This window comes from Chlamydotis macqueenii, chromosome 27 (assembly GCF_036417535.1).
Source record: "Chlamydotis macqueenii isolate bChlMac1 chromosome 27, bChlMac1.mat, whole genome shotgun sequence".
Lineage (NCBI taxonomy): Eukaryota > Metazoa > Chordata > Aves > Otidiformes > Otididae > Chlamydotis > Chlamydotis macqueenii.
The window spans coordinates 3,152,098-3,175,612 of NC_141582.1; the positions used below are offsets into that span (position 1 = coordinate 3,152,098).

The following is a 23,515-nucleotide window of genomic DNA, read 5'->3' on the forward strand; positions in this document are numbered from 1 at the left end:
AATGGCTCTGGTCTGTGGCAGTAAGTGTGAGGTTATAAACTCTTCCGGTATTTTCAAGTTAAAGATGACCTGCCCTGTTAAACATGTGGATGAGAAATAACTGAGATACCCAGTAAGTCTTGCTCAGTAATTGTTACGTGGGTACTGAGAAATGTAGAAGGTTTCCAAACTCAGTGCTGGCAACAAATATATGGTTCTGATCCAGGAATTTATTTCATTAGAGCTTGGATGAAGCCTTGGATGAAAACATAAGGCTTGAAATAACTATGGACAAAGAAGCTCGTCTTCTGTTTCATTAGATGCAAAATAGATGCTAATTGTGGCATTGTTGTTTGTTTGTTTGATCCATACTCTGCATGGACCTGGAAATGCAATCTGAAAACAAAATGGATGGGAGACTCCAGCCCCTTTCGTGTTACCATGCCCGTATCTGTCTGAATCCCTGGTGAAGATGTCGATTATTCCACCGAGTGCAGAAGTTCAGGAACATTATTTTCCCAAAGAGCACGCGTTTCCCGTGCTTGCCATAGTCACAAGTTAATCTAGTGAGTAGTTTCTGACAGTGGCTGTGAATGATACAGTCAAACCTCGAATCATGCCGTGCTGCTCAGTGAGAGGCAGACACTTTACAACTGGAATGAAATTTAAATTCAGCTCAATTATTTATGTGAGCCTGCCTCATTATGAAGAATATAAATCTTGATCTCTGAAATTGTTTTTCTGCGGCTTAGAGGTGCTGAAGATTTCTTAAATCTAAGGATAGAAGCATTAAAATTAAATGTTCTTGATCAATAGTATAGCTTAATCTGAAAATTCCTGTTGTAAGTCCTATAAGAAGTGGAAAACAGGGATATTTTTTAGTGATGGCTGACATCATAGTTTCCTCAGAATTACCAGGAGGGAGAGCCTCTTTTCCCCACTGTTCCTTACTGCATTTCTAGCCACTACTCAGATATTTTCCCCTAAGTGATGTTAGCCACTGCTAACGCTTCCTTGTTTGAAACGGAGTGAGTGGACCTCAGCAGTTCTTGAGAGGCAGAGGTACTTGTTCCTAAATACGTCAGCATTTCCCAGGCATGTTTGTGCTGTTATGTGACATCAGTGGCAACCCCTCACTGTGCTTTTGTGCAGAAAAAAAAGTAGCAGCATTAGGGGCCCACATCTGAGAACTCCTGAGCTGTCACCACAGTCAGCATCTTTGCCAATGGTGCCTCTCAGCAATAATCCTTTTTAAAATTTATTTTTTATAGAATCATAGAATCACATGGTTGGATGGGACCTATAAGATCATCTAGTCCAACCGTCTTCTCACTACCATTGCTGCCACAGCTACTAAACCATATCTTGTAGCTCCTCATCAAGCCGCCTCTTGAACACTGCCAGGGACGGCAACTCCACCACCTCCCTGCGCAGGCCATTCCAGTGCCTGACCACTCTTTGGGAGAAAAAGTTTTTCCTCACGTCCTCTGGTACAACTTGTGGCCATTTCCTCGGGTCCTGCTTGTTGCCTGGGAGAAGAGGCCAAACCCCCGCTCATCACAACCTGCCTTCAGGAAGCTATAGAGTGCAATGAGGTCTCCCCTGAGCCTCCTCTTCTCCAGACTAAACAATCCCAACTCTCTCAGCCGCTCCTCATAAGACTTGTGCTCCAGACCCCTCACCAGCTTTGTTGCCCTTCTCTGGACACGTTTCGGGGCTTCAATGTCTTTCTTGTAGTGAGGGGCCCAAAACTGAACACAATACTCAAGGTGCGGCCTCACCAGTGCCAAATACAGGGGGATGATCACCTCCCTGCTCCTGCTGGCCACACTATTTCTAATGCAGGCCAGGATGCCGTTGGCCCTCTTGGCCACCTGGGCACACTGTCGGCTCATGTTCAGCTGAGCATCAACCAACACCCCCAGGTCCCTTTCCTCTTCACAGTCCTCCAGCCACTCAGCTCCGAGCCTGTAGCGCTGCATGGGGTTATTGTGGCCAAAGTGCAGGACCCAACACTTGGCCTTGTTGAACCTCATCCCATTCAGCTCAGCTCAGCTGTTTTGGGGTGGGACAGCAGAGATGACACAGAGATCATACAGCGATCGAGACCAGACCTCACAGAGAGGTTCTCTAGAGAGAATTCCTCTAGATCAAGTTTAGTTTTCTTGGGGGAAATTTCTGTTTCTGCCGTCTGTTTAGAATGAGTAAGGCTTCATAGCTCATCACCAGTAGCAATGAAAATACTCAGATTAGGTTTGCTTATGTGTGTTAATTTCCACACACAATGTGTGGAAAAGGAATTAAGAGAATATAGATTAAAGGTTTGGATCCGTAGTTTAAATATATCTAAAGTATGTATGGCTTAAAATGTGACTTGTATAAATTAATTTACAAATAATGGAAACTCAATGCTGTGCGTGTTCGTCCAGTTCAGTTCTAGTAAATAGTCTTTAAGCTGAACGGCATATTAGTGACAGAACACAATCAAGGAGGATTACAAATAAAGAATGGCAGTATTCTGATTCGACTTTAATGTGATACAGGCATGAATCAGGAGACCAAATCCTGCTGAGGCAAGCACTGATTTTAGTGCTGCTCAGCAATGCGCTGTGCAGTCTGGATTCATTTAGCAGCCAATTTCAGTTGCTTGTGTCAGCTTAGTCTTAAGTAAAAGACATAAAGGAGCATCTCTAAATCTGCATTCTCTTTCCAAGAATTTGATTACACTCTTCATGGAGCCGAGGCCCATCTCTTGTGTGTGAAATACTATTATTTTACCATTAGTAAAACCTTACGTGGCAACAGCAGTCAAGAGAGCTGAGCAACGGAAGTGTTAGCTGTTGTTTTACCCTTTCCAGTAGTTTAGACAGCCTTAGCAAATTACAAAACCATTTTGAATTCTGTATGGGCAGCATAGGCGCCTACCTCTAAATGTGGCAGTCCTGCATCCCATCTCTTGGAGCACCATGGCTCTGCTCTAGAACGTGCAGGTCCACGTCAGCCGTCTTCGGTCACTGCGGCCCAGCCTGCTTTCTGTCCCTGCGGCCTTTGTTAGCAGGTTTCCATCTCCTGAGTTTGCTGCTATGAAGAAGGGAATGTGACAGTATTCTGCATGTCTCTGCTCTGGGAGGCTGCTGAGGGTTTGAGATGTTCTGGGTGCATTGCCACAGCAGAAAGAGAGTAAGAAACCAAATCCTGACACCAGGCAGGCTGGAAAAAGGTTTTAAATCCTCTTCTCATGCATTCACATGGCAAGCAAAACAGAGCTGGTGAGCAGCTGTGCTTGCAGGCGTCAGCACCCAACCCAAATAAATTCAGTTTTTTATGAGTTAAACATCAAAATAAAAAAGAAGATCCAGCATTTAATTAGAGCATCTGAAAATCCCCTGCTGCAGCAAATGTTGATTTAAATGTAAGAGAGTCTCTGCTGGCACAGGCTTGATGGGACCAGAGCCATTTCCTTCACTATTGATGCAGAGTTGGCCTAGGGAAGAGACAGTTCTGGCTTTCAATCCCCACAACAGATTCTCCCCATAGATGTGTTTATTAATTGTGTGCAATAGAGGCCTCATTTAGCTTGGAGTGTGTGCAATGAGGCGGCTGCTGTATAGTACAGGGATCTGCCAAGCTCTCTGAGGAGCCCTTGGCTGCTGGTCGTTTTTGTCAGACTGCCAGGTGGGTACCTTGGACTCGGATCTCCGAGCCCAATTTTTGTATTGCTGAGACTGTTTCACTCCATGGATATTAGAGGAAGTATTTCTGATTTTCATTGGCATGATGAAAATGAGAGGAAAGGGCCGAGTTCTCCTCTCGGAAAATGTGGAGCTGAGTATTGAGTTTGCCAGAGCAACCTCTTTGGCCTTGCTCCTGATGGTTGTCTGCATCCCTTCACCAGACTAACCTTGCTCATTGTGTACAGCTAGTTGTTTTGGGAACATTTTGAAGAAAATTGTGAAGGGAAGAAGGACTTCTCTATTAAAAAAAAAAAAAAACAAAAACAACCCTTTTAAAAAACACTTTATTTGACAGTGGCGTAATACACGATGCGCTTCTTCAAGCTACGTTGTCTACTAGTCTGGCTTCCTGGTGCCCTCCCTTCACACAAACTTCTGTTGTTAGAACGAAATCTTTACAGCAGCTTTAACAAATTCGGGGTCTGGTGCAGAGCAGCGTAGCTAGGCTGAGGTACTCCGTGCCTGTTCAGGCACAGCTGCGTGCCAGGCTCCGTGGGCTCCGACAGCCCGTCTCTAGAAATCCATCAGCTACATCTGCAGCTTCTCATCCTAGTGGGCAGCCATCCCCGTGTATCACTAGCTTCAGCTGCTGCTAAAAGCACATCGTGTTGTTGAGGTAAAATACTTGTCATACTTGGGTTGTATGATTTTTTTTCACAGTGCTATGTTTTCAATAAATGTGTTTTGCGCTTGTTTGTTGTTGTTCTGTAAGTTTATTTTATTACTTTGCATTGTTCCTAGGGAGCCACAGCAGTTGTTGTCTTACAACATTTGTCTTACACCAAGAAAGCATTACACTGCTTTTAGATGACTTTTAGAGCACATCCTTAACCTACAGCCTTGGATAAAATACACTCTGCATCCAGCTTATAAATGGCCACAGCTCAGCCTTGAAAAGGTGAAACGCAGACTGGCTGGGGCGATGAGCCGTAGCTTAGCCCGTTTCAAAAAGAGAGAACGTGTTGCATGGTGCCTGATGGAGTTCAGTAGTGTCTCTGTTTGCTTCGCTTCTCAAGTTCTCAGGCATTTTCCCTTCTTTCGTCCCAGTCCTGGAAAAAGGTTTCTCAAGAGGCAATTGCGCAGTCCATCCTGGGAGGACACAAGCGGGAATTCTCTGAAGTCAGAGCTTCAGTCTGTGGTTCAGTCAATAAGTGGTATAGATTGATTTTGCTTTCTCTTCATGTAAATCTGATGGGTTTTAAGCAGTTTTATAGAGTATAATGTGTAAGACCGTTTATTTCTTCTCTACATCTTCTCAAGGGAATTTCCTGACATACACTTTCTGTATCTTCTCAGCTGACTTTTACTTTTATACTTTTTTTAAAGAGTTTTTTCTCTAGTCTATGTTCTCTTCAGTTTCTTGAAACTCTTCTTTTTTGGGGTGGGCGAGGGGGAACACATCAGAAATAGATCCTTCCGTCTGCTGCGTTTGACAAGCTTGCTGCTGGTTGTGTATATGCTGAGTATAGCATTTCCAGTCTCTCCTTCATTCTGTTTAATACTTTCTCCTCCTTCCGAGTTTAATTCTTCTCTAAAGCGTGTCCTTGAAGTCCTTTTAATCTGTCCTGTATAATCTGGTGATAGGAGTTTTAAATGCCACCACAGTATCTAAGATTCTGTAACCCTTTGGATGTAGGTTCTGAAAGATGTTTAGAGGAGTTAAACGTGTCTGGACCCCTAAGCCAGCCAGCCAGGCGAGGTCCCCCAGCTGCTTTTTACAAATCTCAGCTCTGAATCGATACACAAAGTGCAACGCAATGGAGATGCAAGCTGTGGATTTCTAAAGAGGTATTAAGCCCTCATCCTTGAGAAATACATGTTGTACTGCTATTTTCTATGTATTACAGACCCGCCGTTAACATGATAGAGTGCTGTTTGTACCTATTACCTTGACTATATGAGGCAACTGTGGTAAGGTGTCATATCCATAACGCTGGCAGGTTGGTAACCCTAATCATACCTTAGTGCTTCCCTCTGCTCTTGCCAAAGGATATTTTTCTTTCTATTAATTTTAAGAACGTACTGAGCACCGGAGTCGCTGCCTCTCAGTGACACAATAATTTTCTTTCAAAGTGAAACAATGAAGAATGTGGACGACTTGATTCTGTCATTTTATGCAGCTCTGTACCAGCTTAGGTGTAGCATCTGGAATCGATATGACTAATAGATCCTGCTCGTTTGCAACAGAGTCAGCAAACAGAATAAATTATAACATCCTCTCTACTTCACTGGTGGTAATTCCTTCTTACTGTCTGGTTCTTGATAGCCGTGATTTTGCGCTCCATGGCTGTTGTCAACCTGGTCTTGGAACTGTAGCCTGGAAAATACTCAGTCAATACGCATTGAATTAAGTGCAGGATAGTCTCTCTTCTGTATGTTCTGCCTGATTAGTGCTTCAGAGAGTGAAATATTATGGTACAGGAGCAAAAAATGGCTTGCTTTTGTAGCTAGTAATCTTTTCAGACAACTAGTTTTAAGTTCCTTTCCCTCTTTTGGACAGGTGCTGTAGTATGTTGGAGGCATATTACTACTGAATCTTCTGTCAGTGACAAAGGGCTTTACATTTCTCAAGCTGTCGTAGGTTGTTCCTGTTTAATTCAGTGGACTGGACAGTCAGGTTTTTAAATGTTTCTTTAATTGAATAGTGAAATTCCATATTCTGTACTGAAATTAACCGTCAGAAGGAGTTTCAATCACCTTCTTGAGACCTGGGTTTAATGTGAACTTGGTACATCTTAGATTTGAAGAAGGGTGTGAAACCAGTAGTCCTGTAAAAGGGAGCACCTCCTAAAACTGCCACTGAAATGCACCCAGTCTGTCTGTGGTGAATTTAATAAATTCCAGGTGCTGTAGGTTTTTACTGTTTCTTAGAAATGTCAGTCCCTTTGTACTGAAGTGCCATATAAACCATGATATTAGAGAGAAGTGTTTATAAACGACTTTCAAATAAATAAAAGCAAAACAAAAAGTCTTTAGCTCGCTAGGCTCTGCTCATCTGTGCTAGCACAACGCGGCGGTGCTTGGTGTGTGACCGCTGGCTTTGTGTCGCGTATGGCGTTGGCTCGGGGCAGCCGATTCCCAGCTGGAATGCTTCATGGGTGACAGTACGGAGTCACTGCGATGCGCGAGGTGCAAATCTGAGCAGAAGTTGACCTTAAAATTTATACTAAATCCCTTTTGTTATAAATAAATACTCTGTGAGACTGAATCTCTGAATAGCTCATATTTGAGCATTAGTAGCAAATTGCAGCCCTTTCTACATCTACTGTCTGATTTTTGGGGGTTGTGGGGATACTGGGGGTTTTTGTAATAAAAGGGCAGCTGTTGTGCCAAACTATTGCTGCTGAGTGTGGACTTGTGCTGAGTGCTCTGCAGAGGCTTGTGCAATACTCGACAATATCTTTATCGTTCAATATTGCATCTATTTAAGTTTTCCATGTGCTGTATCCAGTGCTACTTTTTCAAATGTTTAACATGGCTTGTGACATTTTAATGGACTGCTGTGGATGTTCCAGAGAATATCTGCCTGAGTTCTGATGGTTTATTTACCGCTACAGCTTTTAATGTAAATGGAAAATCATTTCTCTTCTGGGCAGTACGCATTCCATTGCGAACACATCAACAAAATGTGAAACTCACATAAAATTCAAAAGCTGCAAGTATTCCAGAAGTAGCGAGAGTCGTTGCTGCCTATTTTACATGGGCGTTTGTATTTATGGGGCTTGCACGCATACAGTAAAATGTAATATGGCAGGATAATGGTATTGCAGTAAAACACCGTGGCAAAAGGGGCTGATGAATTACAGTCTTCAATGAATCTTGTTTGCAGTTACAGAAAACAGACTATGATTGCTAAATGCAAACAGCATGCATTTTATCCAGTCAGTTATAGATCCTGGGTCTCGTGTCTGGAATATCAATATTTGTTTTACTTTTAAAGTACGTTAGTTACAAATACAAGAAATGTGTTTCATTTTTCACCAAAGACATTTCACTTTCAAGACTGAGCTCAAGTATGCAGCATGTCTCGATGATTATTTGTCTACGTGTAAGCTCTTCCTATAGACTGGTTTTACTTTTAAGCAACCACTGTAGCCAACATTCACATCTTTAAATCATAAAGTTATGGGAAGCCGCAAGAAATTTAATAGTTAAGTTAGAAGTGACAGAATTAGATGACATTGCATTTGGAACAGTGAAATAAGTTCCTCTTGCTTTGTGAAGGAATTATGCAAATAGTTAACTCTTGCTGTTAGTAATGACAAGCAGGTCTCAACGTTTCGGGAGCCCTGACTGTCTGTAGCTGGTTGGCAGCGCCTGTGCCGCCGACGCTCTAAGGTCTCTTCGGCAGCCTGCTCCGCAGGAGGGAATGTTCTCTTCTGCCTCAGATGTTCAGCCTGGTACTGCACCCATTCCCAAACTTAATGAGCAGTGGTGTTTCTGGAAAAAAAATTTGGTCGTATTACAAATCCAAGTTTAATGGTAATTGGTAATGTCTCTAAACAGATACATTCACCTTGAAATTATGAAATTATGCCGTATTATAATGGTTAGCAGGTCAGACATTATAGAATCATAGAATGGTTAGGGTTGGAAGGGACCTTCAAAGGTCATCCAGTCCAACCCCCCTGCAAGGAGCAGGGACATCCCCGACTAGATCAGGCTGCTCAGAGCCTCATCCAGCCTGGCCTTGAACGTTTCCAGGGATGGGGCTTCCACCACCTTTCTGAGCAACCTGTTCCAGTGTTCTATAACTCACATTGTAAAAAATTTTGTCCTAATATCCAAGACTTCTAAGATATAAAGGTATTAAAATGATTATTAAGGACTTCTGAGGCCCTACACTTACGGTAGGGCATGTGTAACCTTCACCTCATTTAGGTGGCAGCCAGCTGGCAAATACACGATCTTAAAATTCTGGTTGGATGCTCTGTGGTATTGCTGTTTATGAATTATACCTTTAAAATACTGACATTAAAATTCTGGAAAGCAACATTTTAATATCCCACAGCATCTTCTGGAGATGTTAAGAACTGCACAGATATCTATTCTGAGAGTTTTCTGTGTAGGATTCTATACTAGATCAATTTTGGCATAAAGTAGTAAAGAGTTATGAAGTACAGACATCACTTTGGAAGTCACAACACACACATGAATGCTAGAAACATTTCCAGAATGAAGCCACATGGTGTGATCTTTGATCGTGATTTTTCATGGACTTGTGTAAGTCTGTCTTTGGGGAGTGAAGGTTCTGTTAACTCCAGCACCACTTGCAGACCAGAGGACCAATTATTCGGTTAGCTGGGGAAAAGAGGTAGTTCTTCCAGGTACGTACATCATTAGTGCTTTTTTTTCTGTTACTCCTCCAAGGCTCTGAAGAAATTCAGATTATTATTTTTTTTTATTAGCCACTATCCAGCACTGTACATACGGTGAAAAATGCTGCAGATTAAAGCAGCAATTACTAAGCAAATGAAATGGAATGGCTGGTGGGTGGACAAAGCAGTTTTGAACCTGCTTAGAACATAAAATCCTATTGAAGAGTCGTTACAGATTTTGGAAGTATCAAATTACCTTCCCTGTATCTCTGTTTATCAGTGCTTAACATACCTACCAAATGAAACACAACAACCTCTAAATGTTGATTCTGTTCTGCTGAAACCATGCTGCAGCTGCCTTGTAATTGCTCATTTAATTATTTGTGTAAACTCTTCTCCCATTTTATTTGCTCTGCATTTTAAAATTCTGCCATTTCCCTCTGTTGCATACAAACACACGCAGAGACCCAAACATGCCCTGCTCAGTGCAGATTTTTAGCTACTTCTAAGAGCAACATTGTCATTTTAATTTTTCATACTTTCTGCTCTTATTATGGGTAATACTTGACAGGCTGCTCTGAACTGATTGTGTTCAGAAAATGACACTGATAATATGTAGAGCCTGTTTATAAAATATCTGCTCAGTTAAAGCCTTTTTATTTTAAAGCCTGTGACTGCTTCATAGAAGCATGGACAACAGAAACACGGAATCGAGATTTAGTTTATTTTATATGCTGTTTCATCTTTGGTCAAATCCAGTGTTCGTTCCTTGCCCTTCATCACCTGTTGTCTTTGAGAGAAACGTCTGCTTCAGTGTTGCCTTTCTGTCTTTTTTCCTAAATTACTTCATCTTCAATTCTCTGAACTTTCCTCAGTGGAGATCGTGGATCAGGTATCACAACAGCGGTTGTAATACATGGAGTATAGAGCCCAGGGTAAAACTCTGCAGAGGCTCAGACAAAGACCGGGTTTCAAAGGCCAAAAAGGCTTGAGATTATCAGTGCTTGTAAAAACCGCTTCAATGCCATTGCTCAATGTGCTGAAATAAAAAGCCTTTTATTTCCTAGTTATTCTGTGTAAGTGGGGAATAAAAAGGACGCGGTTTTGCATAGAACTGGCAGTCTTTTAAATACCTTCCAAGACATGTCAGTGGGTTTTGTGAGCTGTGTGTATTTCACAGCAACACAACCGATCACGTAAACTGGGATATCTGGTTGTGCAACTTAGGTTGGTGGGGAGTTTATTTTTTTCTTTTTGCTTTGTTACAATCATGTTTTATTAAAACAAAAATTATTGTTAAGCTATTTAACGTTGAACTGGATGTATTTTGGGTGCTCTTTTTTAGGCATTGGCAACTCTGAAATAGTACGGAGAGCCTGTGTTGTCAATGCAATGCTTTTTTCCTAACGTTTGTCCCTGTTTCCACTGCAGACAGCTGACTAGCAAACAAACATCCCTTTTAAACATACCTGAGTGAGCAGCCAAGGTCAGGCAGGAGTGGCGCGCGAGTCACGCGTAGCTGGCTGGTGACCCTCTGCGCGTAATAACGTGTTTGGAGACTTTGCCTGTCTTAGATTGTTTTAAACTGTAGTGTTAACAAAGTGACGCTGGCAGGTAAAATAATGCCTTTTGAGTAGTTGAGTCAAGAGGAATTCCAAAGTCGCTTCTTGTAGGGGTGCCCTGAGCATTTTTCATGTATCCAGTGTTGCTGCCCGTTCCTCAGGCTCATCGTAGAAGACCTGCCGATCTCCATAGCCTCAGGTACAAAATCCAGTGTATTGTGTGCGAGCAATCTCAGGGAGTCATAGCTTGTGTAAGATCTGCGTGAGACTAACCTAGTTATTAGGCTCTGTGTGTTAGATCCACGCTTTGACTGTTACTGGTTTTGTAATAAACGCAGTTTCCACCCCTGTGCCTAGGAAGCAGTCTGTTGGACTGGACCAGTCGTTTCAGCACTGGCGCGTCCGCCCGCCAGAAGAAATACCAACACACCAGTGTTGTGGAAACCCTGCTTCTGATATGTGTTTGTCATTTAGCGAAAAGATAATTAAGTTCCAGGTAAGCGCGTTCTGTGATTTATCTCGGAAGCCAAGCTCAGGGGTATCTGATATGGTTTGAACTCGTGTGCTTTGCCGTCAGCGTGCGGGACTCTCCCGGCTGCAGTGAGAGCTGTGCCTTTAGCTGGAACCCACCACAGCCTTTTCATTCCTGTTCCGACCAGCTGCTAGAGAGAGGAGGAACACTCACACTCTACTTGTTGCCTTCTGCCATCCAAATACGCAGTTTGAGATGACACTCCTCTCTCCATTATTCTGCCACTGCATTGTTTGAATGTGTTAAATCTGTCACTTCATTTTTCACCTGTAGCCCTTCTGTACCTGTGCTGATTATTTGGAACACTGGTGTTTGTCAGCTTTCCTCTTGTCTCCTCAGCAATACCTGCAGGTGCCTCTTTTGTTTATTTTGTGCATTTTGCAGCTATTGGAAGCATCATAGTCCCTGCATGTACACCCTTTATTTGAAAAAATCTTTGGATGTTCTCTCCAAAATGAGTATATGTGCTGGTTTTCATGCAAGCAAGTGAACTCTGTACTGTATTTTCCTCCAGCAGAAAAAGATGTTTGTTTTCCTTCTGAGTTTTGGCTTGTTCTGAGTAAATCAGTACACCCAGGAGCTACTGAGATCATGAAATAGAAATGCTGGAGCAAAACACTTCTGAATTAGATTGCTAAAATGAGATGGGGGGGAAAAAGTGAGATAACTTTGTAGTTCTCCTGAATAGATAATTTCTTTTTATAAAGACATGTGCTTTGGGGCTTTTCTGTTTGATGTACTGTTTTGCAGTGGCAGATATTTTTCTGGTACTGTTTTCAGAACTGTTCTTAATTTTGAATGCTTGAACATGAAAGGATAAGTTTTATAAGACTTTATCCTTATGTTTATAAATATAAATAATAAAAGTAATTTTGTGAAAGAGTCCTACAAGGATTCAGAAACTTTACTACAGTGTACGTCTTGACCGAATGAGATAGCGGGCGGTTTTATCGATGCTGGCCTGTTGTTCTGGTCAGCAGGAGGAGTGGCTGATGTGATTGTTTACTGCTGCTGTGTCAGCACCTAGAGGTCTGGTTTGCTCTTTCTGTCCCTCATTCCTGAAGGTGAGATCTTCAGCACGTTTGGCAATCTGTTCTATTCCACGATTCTGTCTTCTCCTGATACTTAAAACTTCTGGTACGTACAATGAACCTGCTGTATTCCCGAGTCTGTGGAGAGCACGTTGCACTTCCACACAACACTTTCATGTGCAGCTGCTTTTATTCCCTTTTCAGTGGGATTCAGACTTCTGAGTTTGGGCACTGAAAGGAAAGGTTTGTGAGCAGAAAGATCAAATCTGTTTGGTAGAAGGCTGCATTATCCTCTGATTGTTGGTTACAAAGACCTGACAATGTCATATGCGCAACTAGAATTCGGAAACATCGTCTCTCTTGCTCAGGGAGCGGGCTGTTGTGCAAAGAAAACATACAAGGTTCGTTGAGAAAGAGAAGCACGGCAAAGCATTTCTCAAACCATCCTGATGTTATGCATTCAGAAACAGGCAGGAAGAATGTATATGATGTCTCCAAAGTACAGAGAAAACTTTTGTCCTAGTGTAGTTACTGGGAGCTCCACTTAGAGATACAAATGTAAGCTTCTAAGAAGAAAATTTACCACCTTAGAGATAGATTCCTTAACATCAAAGAGGGGGAAAACTTACATCCTTAAAAAAAAAAAAGGCACATTATGCTGTTTCAGAGGTGAAAAGATTGTTGATAGGTTGAAACATTCAGCCTACCCAGCCAGCCTGATACGAGAAAACACCCACTGGTAGATACCAGTTCCAGGATCTCTGATAACTTCAAAGTAGCAGTCGTTTTTTTTTTTTTTAATGCACCTTCTGGTTCCGTTTCTCTTTACAACATGCCTTTTATGTCTAATGTTGTGAGGGTTCTCTCTTCAGATTCTGCTGATGCAATCTACTTGTACTGATCCTTTTATAAGCTGGAATAAATATTAGAGTACTGTGAAACTGAAATGCTGTAACATTAAAGGTTTAGGGAATGTTTTACCTCTGTGGACATAGATTACACCACCCTTTGTAACTGCAAACAGTGTCATTAGAGAAAGCAGTGAAGTTGTGAATCTGGGGCTCAGCTGTATTTAATATCCATCTACTGATGTGATAGAGCATTATGCATTTGTTAACTGATAATTGTATTTCTTTAGAGAGTTTGAGTTTAAATACTTTTTCCAGTGTGTCGGGAAAGATGATTCACTAATGATCTAAAGGATGTTTCCGTTAGTAATATCTCACAGGTACTTTCTTGAAACTATCATCTCAGAAGGCTGCTTACAAAAAAGAGTAACGATATGTATTCATGATTCACCGTAACTCTTGCGAACAGTAAAATTATAGCCGCCTTTGCTGTGGTGTACCAGACAGGAGCGCAGACGGTGGTGTGATATTTGAGATGAGGAGGCCAGAAACCCCACCGCACGGATGAGAACTGCCCAGCTAATCCCAGGTGCGATCACTGACAGCATGGAACAGACTGTTGCTCTCAGCAGGATCGTATCCACGCGTACTGGTGTGCTATCTGAGCCGTGCTCCTGACATTCAGTTCCCAAAGCCTTGGACCTTTCTTCTAAATTTGCTTGAGACCAATTATCTGAAGCATGGGTAGAGATGCTACTGGGTTATTGTAACACTGCGCAGGGATGTTAAATCAGAAGCAGAAGTGCAAGAGCAGCGATCTCTTTATTTGCACTTTGTTTTCGATTACTATAAGCTTTCTGAGACAATTTTCTTATCTCTAAGAACTTGGTATAAATGCCTATCAGCATGCCATGTTAGCCAAACACTGCAAACCTCATTTCCAATAATCTTATCTAAAAATGTTTTTTTTTCAGTGTCAACTGTGCTTATAATTACTTTCCAAAGGTCTGTGCATCGAAGAACAAATAAAACATCACCGGTGTGGCCCCATGAACACCATCCCCGGAGCCCTTAGCCGTTTGCTTCTTTCTCACCATCCTAATTCACAGTACTGAGAATTGTATAGTGTGGATTGCATGCTCTTAAACAAGATCTGTGGATTACTGTGTATCCTTAGATTCTGAGTGCCTAGAAAAAGAGAAGCTCTAGATGAGTCTCGTCTGCTCATCTCTATTGCTGAGCTTTATAGCCAAGGGACTAAGATTTGAGTTTCAACTAGATAATTTATTTCTGCTTACCGTAAAATAATTGAAGTCATTTGTGTGCACTGCCCCACTGGAAAACTACCAGCTAAGCCCACATGATAACCTTCGGGTTTATTAATGCTGATTCATTCAGAATTTCTGCAGGGAGGTAAAAAAGCCGTATTCCCATTAATGTTAGTTAGCTATTCCTCCAAAAAGAGGCATAAAGATGAACTTATGTGGAGATCTGATTATATCTTTAACAGTCAGACAATGTACCGTTAGCTATGGCATATTCAGCAATGTATCTTTCTGACTGTTTTAAAATAGCATGTCTGAGTCAACTCCTTGCCCACCTTAGCGTTATAAATTGAGATATACGTAATATGCGTACAGGCTGTTACCTTTCCCATTATACTTATCCAAAAGCATATTTGAACTTCATTTTGACTCCCCCCCTCCCGCCCCCGACATTAGCCTTTTTCCCCTCCTCTGGATTTTTCAGCACTATGAGTTTTTGGCTGTGATTTTGAAGCATACAGACAAAAACGCTCACTGAATTGCGACCCAGACACGGCTCAGTCTGAGCGATGGTATGCAGGGTCCCGTGAGTGAGTATCCCGAGTATCCTCTCTCTTGGCTGCTCTGGCTGCTGGAGGTTTATGTAGCAAATACGCTAGCTGCGTGCCACGTGAAGTGAAATAATAAGAAAGAAAATGTGCATTAGCAGCCTGCAGCACTTGAGTTTTTGGGTGATGCCCCTTGCAATAACTGGGTGCATCTCTTCCAAGAGAAGATTCCTGTGCCGCTTTCCGCGGTGCAGCCAACAAAAGCCCAGGCTGATGTGTGAGTTAGTGTGTCGGATTTCTGTAATGACATTCTGTATTCGGTCTAATGAAGGAAAAGTATGCTTACCAGAGCAGCACAGCAGCGCTGTGATTAAACGATTCGGTAACAGTATTCCCTCAGTGGATTAATGTGGAAAAATGCAGCAGGTGCAGCTGACCTGCTTCTCGGGTGTTGCTAGCGATAGGCTGCTAGCGAGGAAGATTAATGTTTTCTGATTGTGTTGATAAAATAACTGTGAGATCATAAAGGTAGATACGAATGGCTTGTATCCACCAAACTGACTTTTGCTTTTTATTAATCTCCCGGTGATTTATGCTGATGGAGGCTTCTCCTACTTACTTGTTTGAGTCTGAGGGTGGAAAGCCAAATAAAACTGTAACAGAGAGATGCTGCCGTCCTAATGCATCACTGTAATTGGAGCACCTGCCTGCCCATACCCATCCATTCGAACTGTGACATCAAGGGCCGTTTCTCCAACTTAGACACACTTGAATTTTTAGAAACAGGAGTTTTCAGCTAGATCTGAAAGGAATTGAAATAAATGTATTTTGTTCTCTTCCGCTAAACACCACAGGTCACTGAAAAAGCCATTTTTAATAAGGCTTTTAAAGATTGGGGAATAGGAGACCTAAATCAACGCTAAGGTAGAATAAACTTTTTCTAGCCGGAGGCCTGAGCTGCTCCGTGGCGGGGGGATATTCAGATTAGTGGCATAGTCAGGATGTCGGGATGTTCCTATTAGTGGCAGGGGTAATATTCAGAAAAGGCAGTGTTAGCCTGGTGACACAGCCTCCCTGGGCTCGCACTGCAGTCAGCGGAGAAAGTCTCAGAAGCCTGATACACCCGCTGTTAATCATGATGTGGAGGACAATCTATTGCAAACATTTTATATTAAAAGAAACTTTTGTAGAAAAGAAACCAGCCTCAAACATGTTTTCTTCTCTGGTTAAAAAATACCTCTTCCTCTAGAAATGAGATACTATGAGTTTTAGAATATCTCAGCCTTTTTCTTCCTTCGTTTTAAATGTAAAGTCAGATTCTACAGGGGGAAGTATGGTATTGTCTAGTTTTTTTGTGTATATAACAGTATTTTTGTTCTTAAGGAACTAAGAGCTCAACTAGAGATGACTTCTGTATTATTTATAGTGAATTAATTAACTGCCTTCATGGGCACCAGCAAAAATGGTATTGGGATCTGCTTCAAGATAACGTTCACTGTTCTGCCGTTGTCTTTACAGCAGTGCAAGGAGAATTAAGATCCAAAGAGGTGTCTCTAGGAGACCTATTTTAATGACTTTTTGTCAGTTTGGGTAGCTTGGTTCTGTCAGGTCAAAATTTCATGTGCAAACCTTATTTCTCTCTATTGAAAGTTGCGGGGGACGATTGTTTAATTAAAAAACAGATTATGTATATGTCAAACAGGTATTGCAGACAAAGGACACGGACATAAAAATGCACCTATGTTCCCGATTATTTCCTGTTACATTTTCTTTAAATGATCTACGTGTCGAGACAGATCTCTCTCTCTTTCCCTTTCAGCTCTGCGACACACGGGTTTTTTTGTCCTCTGTATCATAGGAATCTTTACATTTATCTTTAACATATATAGGTATTTTTAACAGCTTCACACTAAACATGTATTTCTGCTAGCGTTTATTACCAGATACAGAGTTCTGATCCGTGCGAGGTTAGAGCCGATGTCAGTAATGACAAGCCAGTGTGTAGGTAATGACAAGCCTCAGCTGCAGCAGGCAGATGTGTGGAGGAGAAGGAGAAATTTGAGAAGAAAGAAATCAGAACAAAAGAATGCTTGAGAAATATGTGAGTCACTGACAAAATGTGGGGTCACAGAGCACTTCATCTCAGGTCAATGGTTTTAAATTAATGTCTCTTTCTGTCTGGTTCACAAAAAGGCAGTCGCTGCCTCGCTACAAGGGAAGCGTGAGGTACCAGAGAAGAGAGGTGCATTTACTGTACTTGTCTGCAGTCTCATGAGCAGCAACATAGCTATTTATTCATTGCGTTCTCTACCGTACTTTCTAAACACTAGTCTGTTGTACTTATATTTAAAATATTAAATGAATCTGGGACTGACCAAAGAGTTATCCAAAAGATACAAATATTGGCTTGTTTTCTAAGAACATAATGAACAGTGGTATTGGCTTAAAGGAAGGTTAAGGATGTATTTGTTACTTTCTGAGAGAAAGAATATTTAAAATCCTGCATTGACTATGCTACAGGAAACATTTGTGCTGCTGTAAGTCAGGTGTTGACCTTTCTGACCTTAAAATCATGAAGCGTTTATCCTGCATTGAGAAAGCAATTGATTCTCTCTTCAGGAGAAGCCAACACTGTAACTAAAATATCTTTGATCTGTGTGTACTCTGGTTATTGCCCACTTGAGAAAGTCAGGTGTTGTATTTAAAGGGCAGGATAGTATTGTACAAAAGCAGGAGTGCTAAGGTCTTCTGTCTTCTGACCTACAAAATTACCATGTGTGCCCACAGGAACTCAGAGTTGTGTTGTTCCTGTTTGGTACTGAATCTCTTCATATTTTCAGACAAGATACACTACAAATAATAGAAAATTCCGTCATGGGCAGCCGGCTCTCACGATGTTTAAATTAGATCACGCTACTGCTGAGGAACTCCTAGCGCGTCAAACCATTTAAGGTCTGCAACTGAGATCTGACCTACTCTGATCTTCCAGGTTTGAGTAACAACTTCGATATTAAAACCAACCAAACAAAAAAGTAATTTCTGTTACTGCAAAGAAGAATATTCTTTAGTCTTACAGGAGGTTTAACAGCTCTATAGCCACCCTCTCAAATTTGGCAAAGGAGGAGCAAGGCTTAGCCGGAAGAATGTTACTGCCTCACCTGGAACCGGTCAGCTTTTCTCCCTGAATTACGCAGGTGAATGTCCGTGCAAAGGCCTAACACAGTGCCTGTCAGTGCGAAAGAAAATGTTCCCAGTGACATTGCTATCAGGCTCAAAAACTGCTGAGGTTTTGGGGCACAATGTTATGTTCCCGCAGAAGCCACGGCTGTAACCCATAACACGGGATGAATTTTAAGGGAACTGCAGCAACCTTTGCGGACCCTTCCTACAGTTCCTGCCTCCGTCGATATTCCCATGGGTTTTTGCGAGTCCCCAGCGTGTCTGAGTTTGCTATATGGCAGCTTGGAAGATGGATGTCCGTGGTATCTGTATGGGTACATAGGCAAATCAGGCTGCCACGCGCGCATGGCTTATTTTGCACATACGAAGCGCAGTGAGACTCCATCACCTGCAGCACCTCAAACAGCGGTGGTGTTCCCGTGATGTGGCGCGGACCGGCTGCTTTAGCGCCGTATCCATAGACAGAATTACGGATGAGTTGGGATAAGCTTTATTTTTAAAGAAAAGGAGTTTTCTAACTGACATTGTAATCTACCTAGGATACGGTGTCTTTAACTGATTTTACTTTGATAATTGCTTTCTGTAATTGGAACAAATTTATGATTATGCTAATTCCTCTGCTGGCACCCAATATGTAGTAGCTGAGTTAATCCATATCCACCCCTGCATTTCTTCTGTAGATCATTCATTATTAGCCCTTGTTAGAAATTGATGGAGGTATTTTAATTCTGAGCAGATTTAATTTCAAAGTAAAAAAAAAATCAGATATCTTTATATAAACTTATGGCATATGATAACAGTTTTTAAGTGTAGTTCAAGATAGAAACATTTAAGATCTTCAGACAGACTGATTCTTAAAAAGAAATGTATTTCATTGCGTTACAAGCAGCTGTATGACCTCCGCTGATGATAACGCAAGAGACGTTAAATGCGAATGAGATTTGAGCCCGCTCCTCAGGCATGGCAGGCTGGCAGTTCAGAACACCATGCCTCATCTCGGTGTGGAGGCGTTGGGGGTCTTTCTGCCTGTATTTTGCTTGGTTGCTTTGTACGCGTGTGTGCTGAACCCTTCCAAAGGTTGCATCACTGCAAGTGGCAACAGCCTTTTGTAACCAGGACCTCCTTTTACCTTTATCAGTTTATTCTATAAATTCATCCCTTAGTTCTACATCTTTGAAAGCATTTGTCTGCTGAGGCAAAGGCAGTGAAGGGGTTTGAAGCAGTCTGGTTTTTCTGCAAGGGAAGGAGAGGCTGGAATTAGAGATGAGTGTTCGCAGTGTCATCGAGCCTCCAGACATGCAGAAGGCAATGCGTGCCCTCACTTACAAATCATCTCTTGATCGCACATCTCTCAACGCTTCCATGTTTATGTTCTGTCTGTTTAATGTTCTCCCTTCACTGTGATCATCATTCTTTTAAACGCTTTGCATTAATGTAAATGTTTCTCATTCACCACGCCTCGCAGTCCGACTCAGCAAACAGCAGATCAGTGCACAGTCTCTGCTGAAAGCGTTACCTGCAGGACAAATATCCAAAGTGCTGCCGTAACCGTAAGGAGGACCTTGAACCCTCCTGCGCACCCCCCGTCACCCCGCAAAAGCACCTGAGCTGATGAGAGTCAAAATGCAAAATTTATGTATTTACTTTTGAAATAATGAGCTCTAGTAATCCTAGACGTGTTTGTTGTTTCTTCAAACGTTACTGTGTTGGTCATTACACTGCACCTAAGTGAGTTCAGTGCTCACTGTGGCCATTGAATTTCTGTCGCTTGATTTATGCTCGGGCTGCCGTTCCGTAATTTAAATTACATTCCTAGTTTCTTTGCTGAAACCCACACTGGTAATTAGTATTACAGTTAACTGCAGATGGGAAACTGCGTAGAAAATGGGTTGGTTCACTGCTCCTTGTCTCGCTTAGACCGGGGCGAAATGTAACACAATCCAAGAGGTGTTCCTGAGGAAGGAGTTCAGGCTGTGCGGTTACTGCTCCAGCGTGGTGCTTGGCCGTCTGCGGTCACAGAGGTGGAAGCGGCAGCCACGTCACTTAGCGCGGGGACTGGAGGGCACCGAGTACACGTGCTACCCGTGTGATCTCCTGGGGTGCTTCTGGCAGTGGGAACGAGGATGCCTAAGCTACTGGGCTGTGTTTTGTTCATCACAGAACGTTATTGCATCTCTTAACAACGCTAAGGGAAGAAAATTCAAGGAGTGAGACTTTTGGTGAAAAGTGCCCTCTGGGTTTAACTAAATAAGCGTACCTCCTTTGATGCCACGGCGTGTGCTGTAGAAACTCGCTGTCTTGAAATTTGCTCTAAATGTTCATTCTGGTGTGTACTGTAGCATATGAAGTCATGTGGTCCCAAAATTCTTCAAACTTTTGTGAAAGAGATTGTTTAACAAATTTTTTTTAAAAAATTAAGATTTGAGAGGAAAGCCAAAACAAAACAGCCTGATGACAGAGCTTTGTAAGAATGCAGAAACAGGCAGGTGTGTCTTAAATGCTTAATGTAAGCTTTGATGGTGATGTTCTGTCTTTGTTATCATTTTTTATTAACTTCATTTTGAGGAAGAGAAAATAAAGCTAAAATCTTTTAACTGCTTTTGGTATGAAATGTGTAATGTATTTAGTGCTCAGGTAATGCCTCTTTTGACAGATGTGTAAAGTAATCACTTTATTTAATTCGATAGTCACCATGTAGGATAACAGACCTAGGTTCTCCTCAAGGTGAGTTTCCAGCTGGCTCTGCAGAGCAGGGGCAGGAGAAGCTGTGGATGTCAGTCACGCACCTTGGGGCCCCAGCTCACCAAAATGACTGATGCTACTGGAAGGGGAACCTGCTGTCTGGCACGAAATCTAATTGGCTTTGATGGTCAGCTTTTGCAGATTTGTTTATAAACTGGAAAATCTACAAATTGCAGACCATCTGCACTGAACAGTGTGCTAATGAATGCCTGTAGCTAGCAAATCCATAAGCTCATTACCGCAAGGTTCCAAGTCCTTCCACGAGTTCCTCAACGAGGTTATTCATCTGAACTGAGATGAGAAGGGCATTTGACTTCAGGGTACAGCCATGCCTCCTTCAGGTCTAGAAAAGCTATTAAAACAACTCACATTTATTCAGTCTTTTAATAGTATCTTTTCATTCTGCTTCTATTTTTAATTTTTCACTTCTGTGACAGCACCTTACTATACCTTAATTTTTTTTTTTAATGTTGCAAGTAGAGAAATGCCTTGCAGATAATTCCTGGGTCTCCTCAGAGGTAAACTGGTTGGTAAACTAGGGAAGATGTATTGAAATGTATTATACACCACATCTCACAGTATTTATGTACCTTGGCAACACATACTAATGGCCTCTGGTTTCAGAATGTTTATGTAAATTGGGAATCTGTTGTGATGACTTGGCTCTTCCACTCTGTGTGAGGTCAAGCGATTTCATCCTTCTGTCTGTTTCTCGCTCAGAAAAAGTGGAATTAATACTTGTTACACCTCATCCCAATGTATTACAAAGCTCAGCTGATCGTTGTCAAATTGTTTGAACGTGCAAAGCCCTGTATATCGAGAGCAGTATTTTTAAACATTTCTTGTTCTCTCTTGGTGGAGATTTTCTTCCATTTTCTTTGAATAAAAATCAGCCTTTCTAAGTTACCAGCCCGTACCACCTTCCTCAGAGGTTTTGGGGTAGAGGAGGAAACAAAAAAAAAAAAAAAAAACAAAAAAAAACCAACCACCAAACCCAAAACAAAAACCACCAAAAAAAACCCCAGTGGCAACCATTAGCCATTAAGATCATTAGCCAAAGGCATGAAGTGCTTTCGTTTGGCTTTTCAGGTTTACAGACTTTTCCCCTGGTTTTTCATTTTCTTAGGGAAGCCAAAAGGACTCTCCTAAGAGGACAATAATTGAATAAATGAATAGTAACAATAAAAGCAAAATGCACGTATAGATTCAAGAACAAATATAGATGGAATCATAACATGGTTAAAATTGTTTCATGTTCAAGCTCTAATACTTATGGCGTAGAGAACCAGGAGGTAAATGAAATATATTCAACTAGAACGATCCGGTATTTTTAATCATCACTTCTTGATTCCTTCGATTAAGTATTAAAGCCTCCTAACTACCTAATACCACAAGGAAAAGTGTGATTAATGATTCTCCTCCTTTTTTTTTCCTACCCTCATCTTTCCTTCCTTTTCGCCCAGTAGAACAAAAATAACTTTCCCTTAGAATCCACCCCTTGCAGCTCTGAAAAGCTCTTTGCTGTTTTCTTTTTGTTATTGTCTTTTTATTATGTATTATTTTAGGATTCTAGCATTTCACTTGGTGTGCCTTTGTTAATAACTCCAGGGTCTTCAGAATAGCAATAGTTTATTTTCTGAATTTCTGAATGTCTACCTTTTTGGGAATCCTATCCTAATTAATTTTTATTTTAGTGTTTATAATAAAGATTGCAGTGATATTTATTCATGAAATATTGAAATACAATTTTTCAGACTTTCCACTCCCATCTTTTCTTTTCCTGCTTCATGTTCTCCTCTTCTCCATCCCTCTCCAGGTGGAATGGCTAAAGAACGAGGAGCCCATAGATTCCAACCTGGATGAGAACATTGACACCAGAGCAGACCATAACCTCATCATCCGACAGGCGCGTCTCTCTGACTCTGGGAACTACACCTGCATGGCCGCCAACATTGTCGCCAAGAGAAGGAGCATGTCTGCGACGGTTGTGGTGTACGGTCAGTGAAAACATGATAATTTTGGAAAAACTTAATGTCTGTGCTTTTACTGCTGGAGTACTTTGTATTTTTAACATCCAGCTGATTCTAAACCAAATGGCTAACGTCCTTCCTGTTATGAGGAATTTGAATTCCGTTGCTCAAGGCTGAGGTCGTGCCTGCTTTTAGAGTGGTCAGAGTTATGAGGTTTTTGTTCGTGATGGATTCCCAGAAGTTATGTCAATAACAACAATCCTTGCTCCAGATATTAAGAAGATCCAGTTGTAAGCTGAGCCAGGTAAATAACCTTTCCTGTATCAGGAGACCCTGCAGCACGCGCCTAGGGAGGGACGTAGAGGGCAGCTGTACTGGGATTGGTGGGACTGCAGTGTCCACGCACTAACTGGTGAATCTGGATGTTACCCAGCGTGCTTTATTGCCATCCTGTGTTGCTCTCCATGTTTATTACTGTAGATGACATTTTATTGGCAGAGGCAGAGCATTCCTAAATCACTGTTTTTAAAATAAAGAGGTCTTATTTATGACTGAAGCAAAGCATATTTTATGAGAATTGAGATGCCTGCTTTTTATCTCCCTCCCAGACTCTATCAGTCATTGCACTTCTTAGCATATTACTCTTCCAAAACAAACATCTGTGTTCTTTGACACCACGGCCTTTATGCGGTTGTGTACTGATAGGTAGCAATGCTCCTGCTTCAGCTTGGAATTTACCTGGAGAATGTAAAACCAAAATTCTGCCTTTGAGTGAAATGATCTGATCAGATTTGTTGCTTGATATC

The 23,515-nt window shown here is 41.7% G+C and overlaps 1 protein-coding gene across 1 annotated transcript in view; it reads left to right on the plus strand.

Moving 5' to 3' along the window:
* UNC5D (unc-5 netrin receptor D) overlaps positions 1–23,515 on the plus strand; it is a 74,409-nt gene that overhangs the window by 11,493 nt on the left and 39,401 nt on the right. Inside the window, exon 4 of the mRNA XM_086767728.1 lies at positions 22,556–22,736. Coding sequence (XP_086623854.1) covers positions 22,556–22,736 — 181 coding nt within the window. The remainder of the gene's footprint in view (positions 1–22,555; positions 22,737–23,515) is intronic.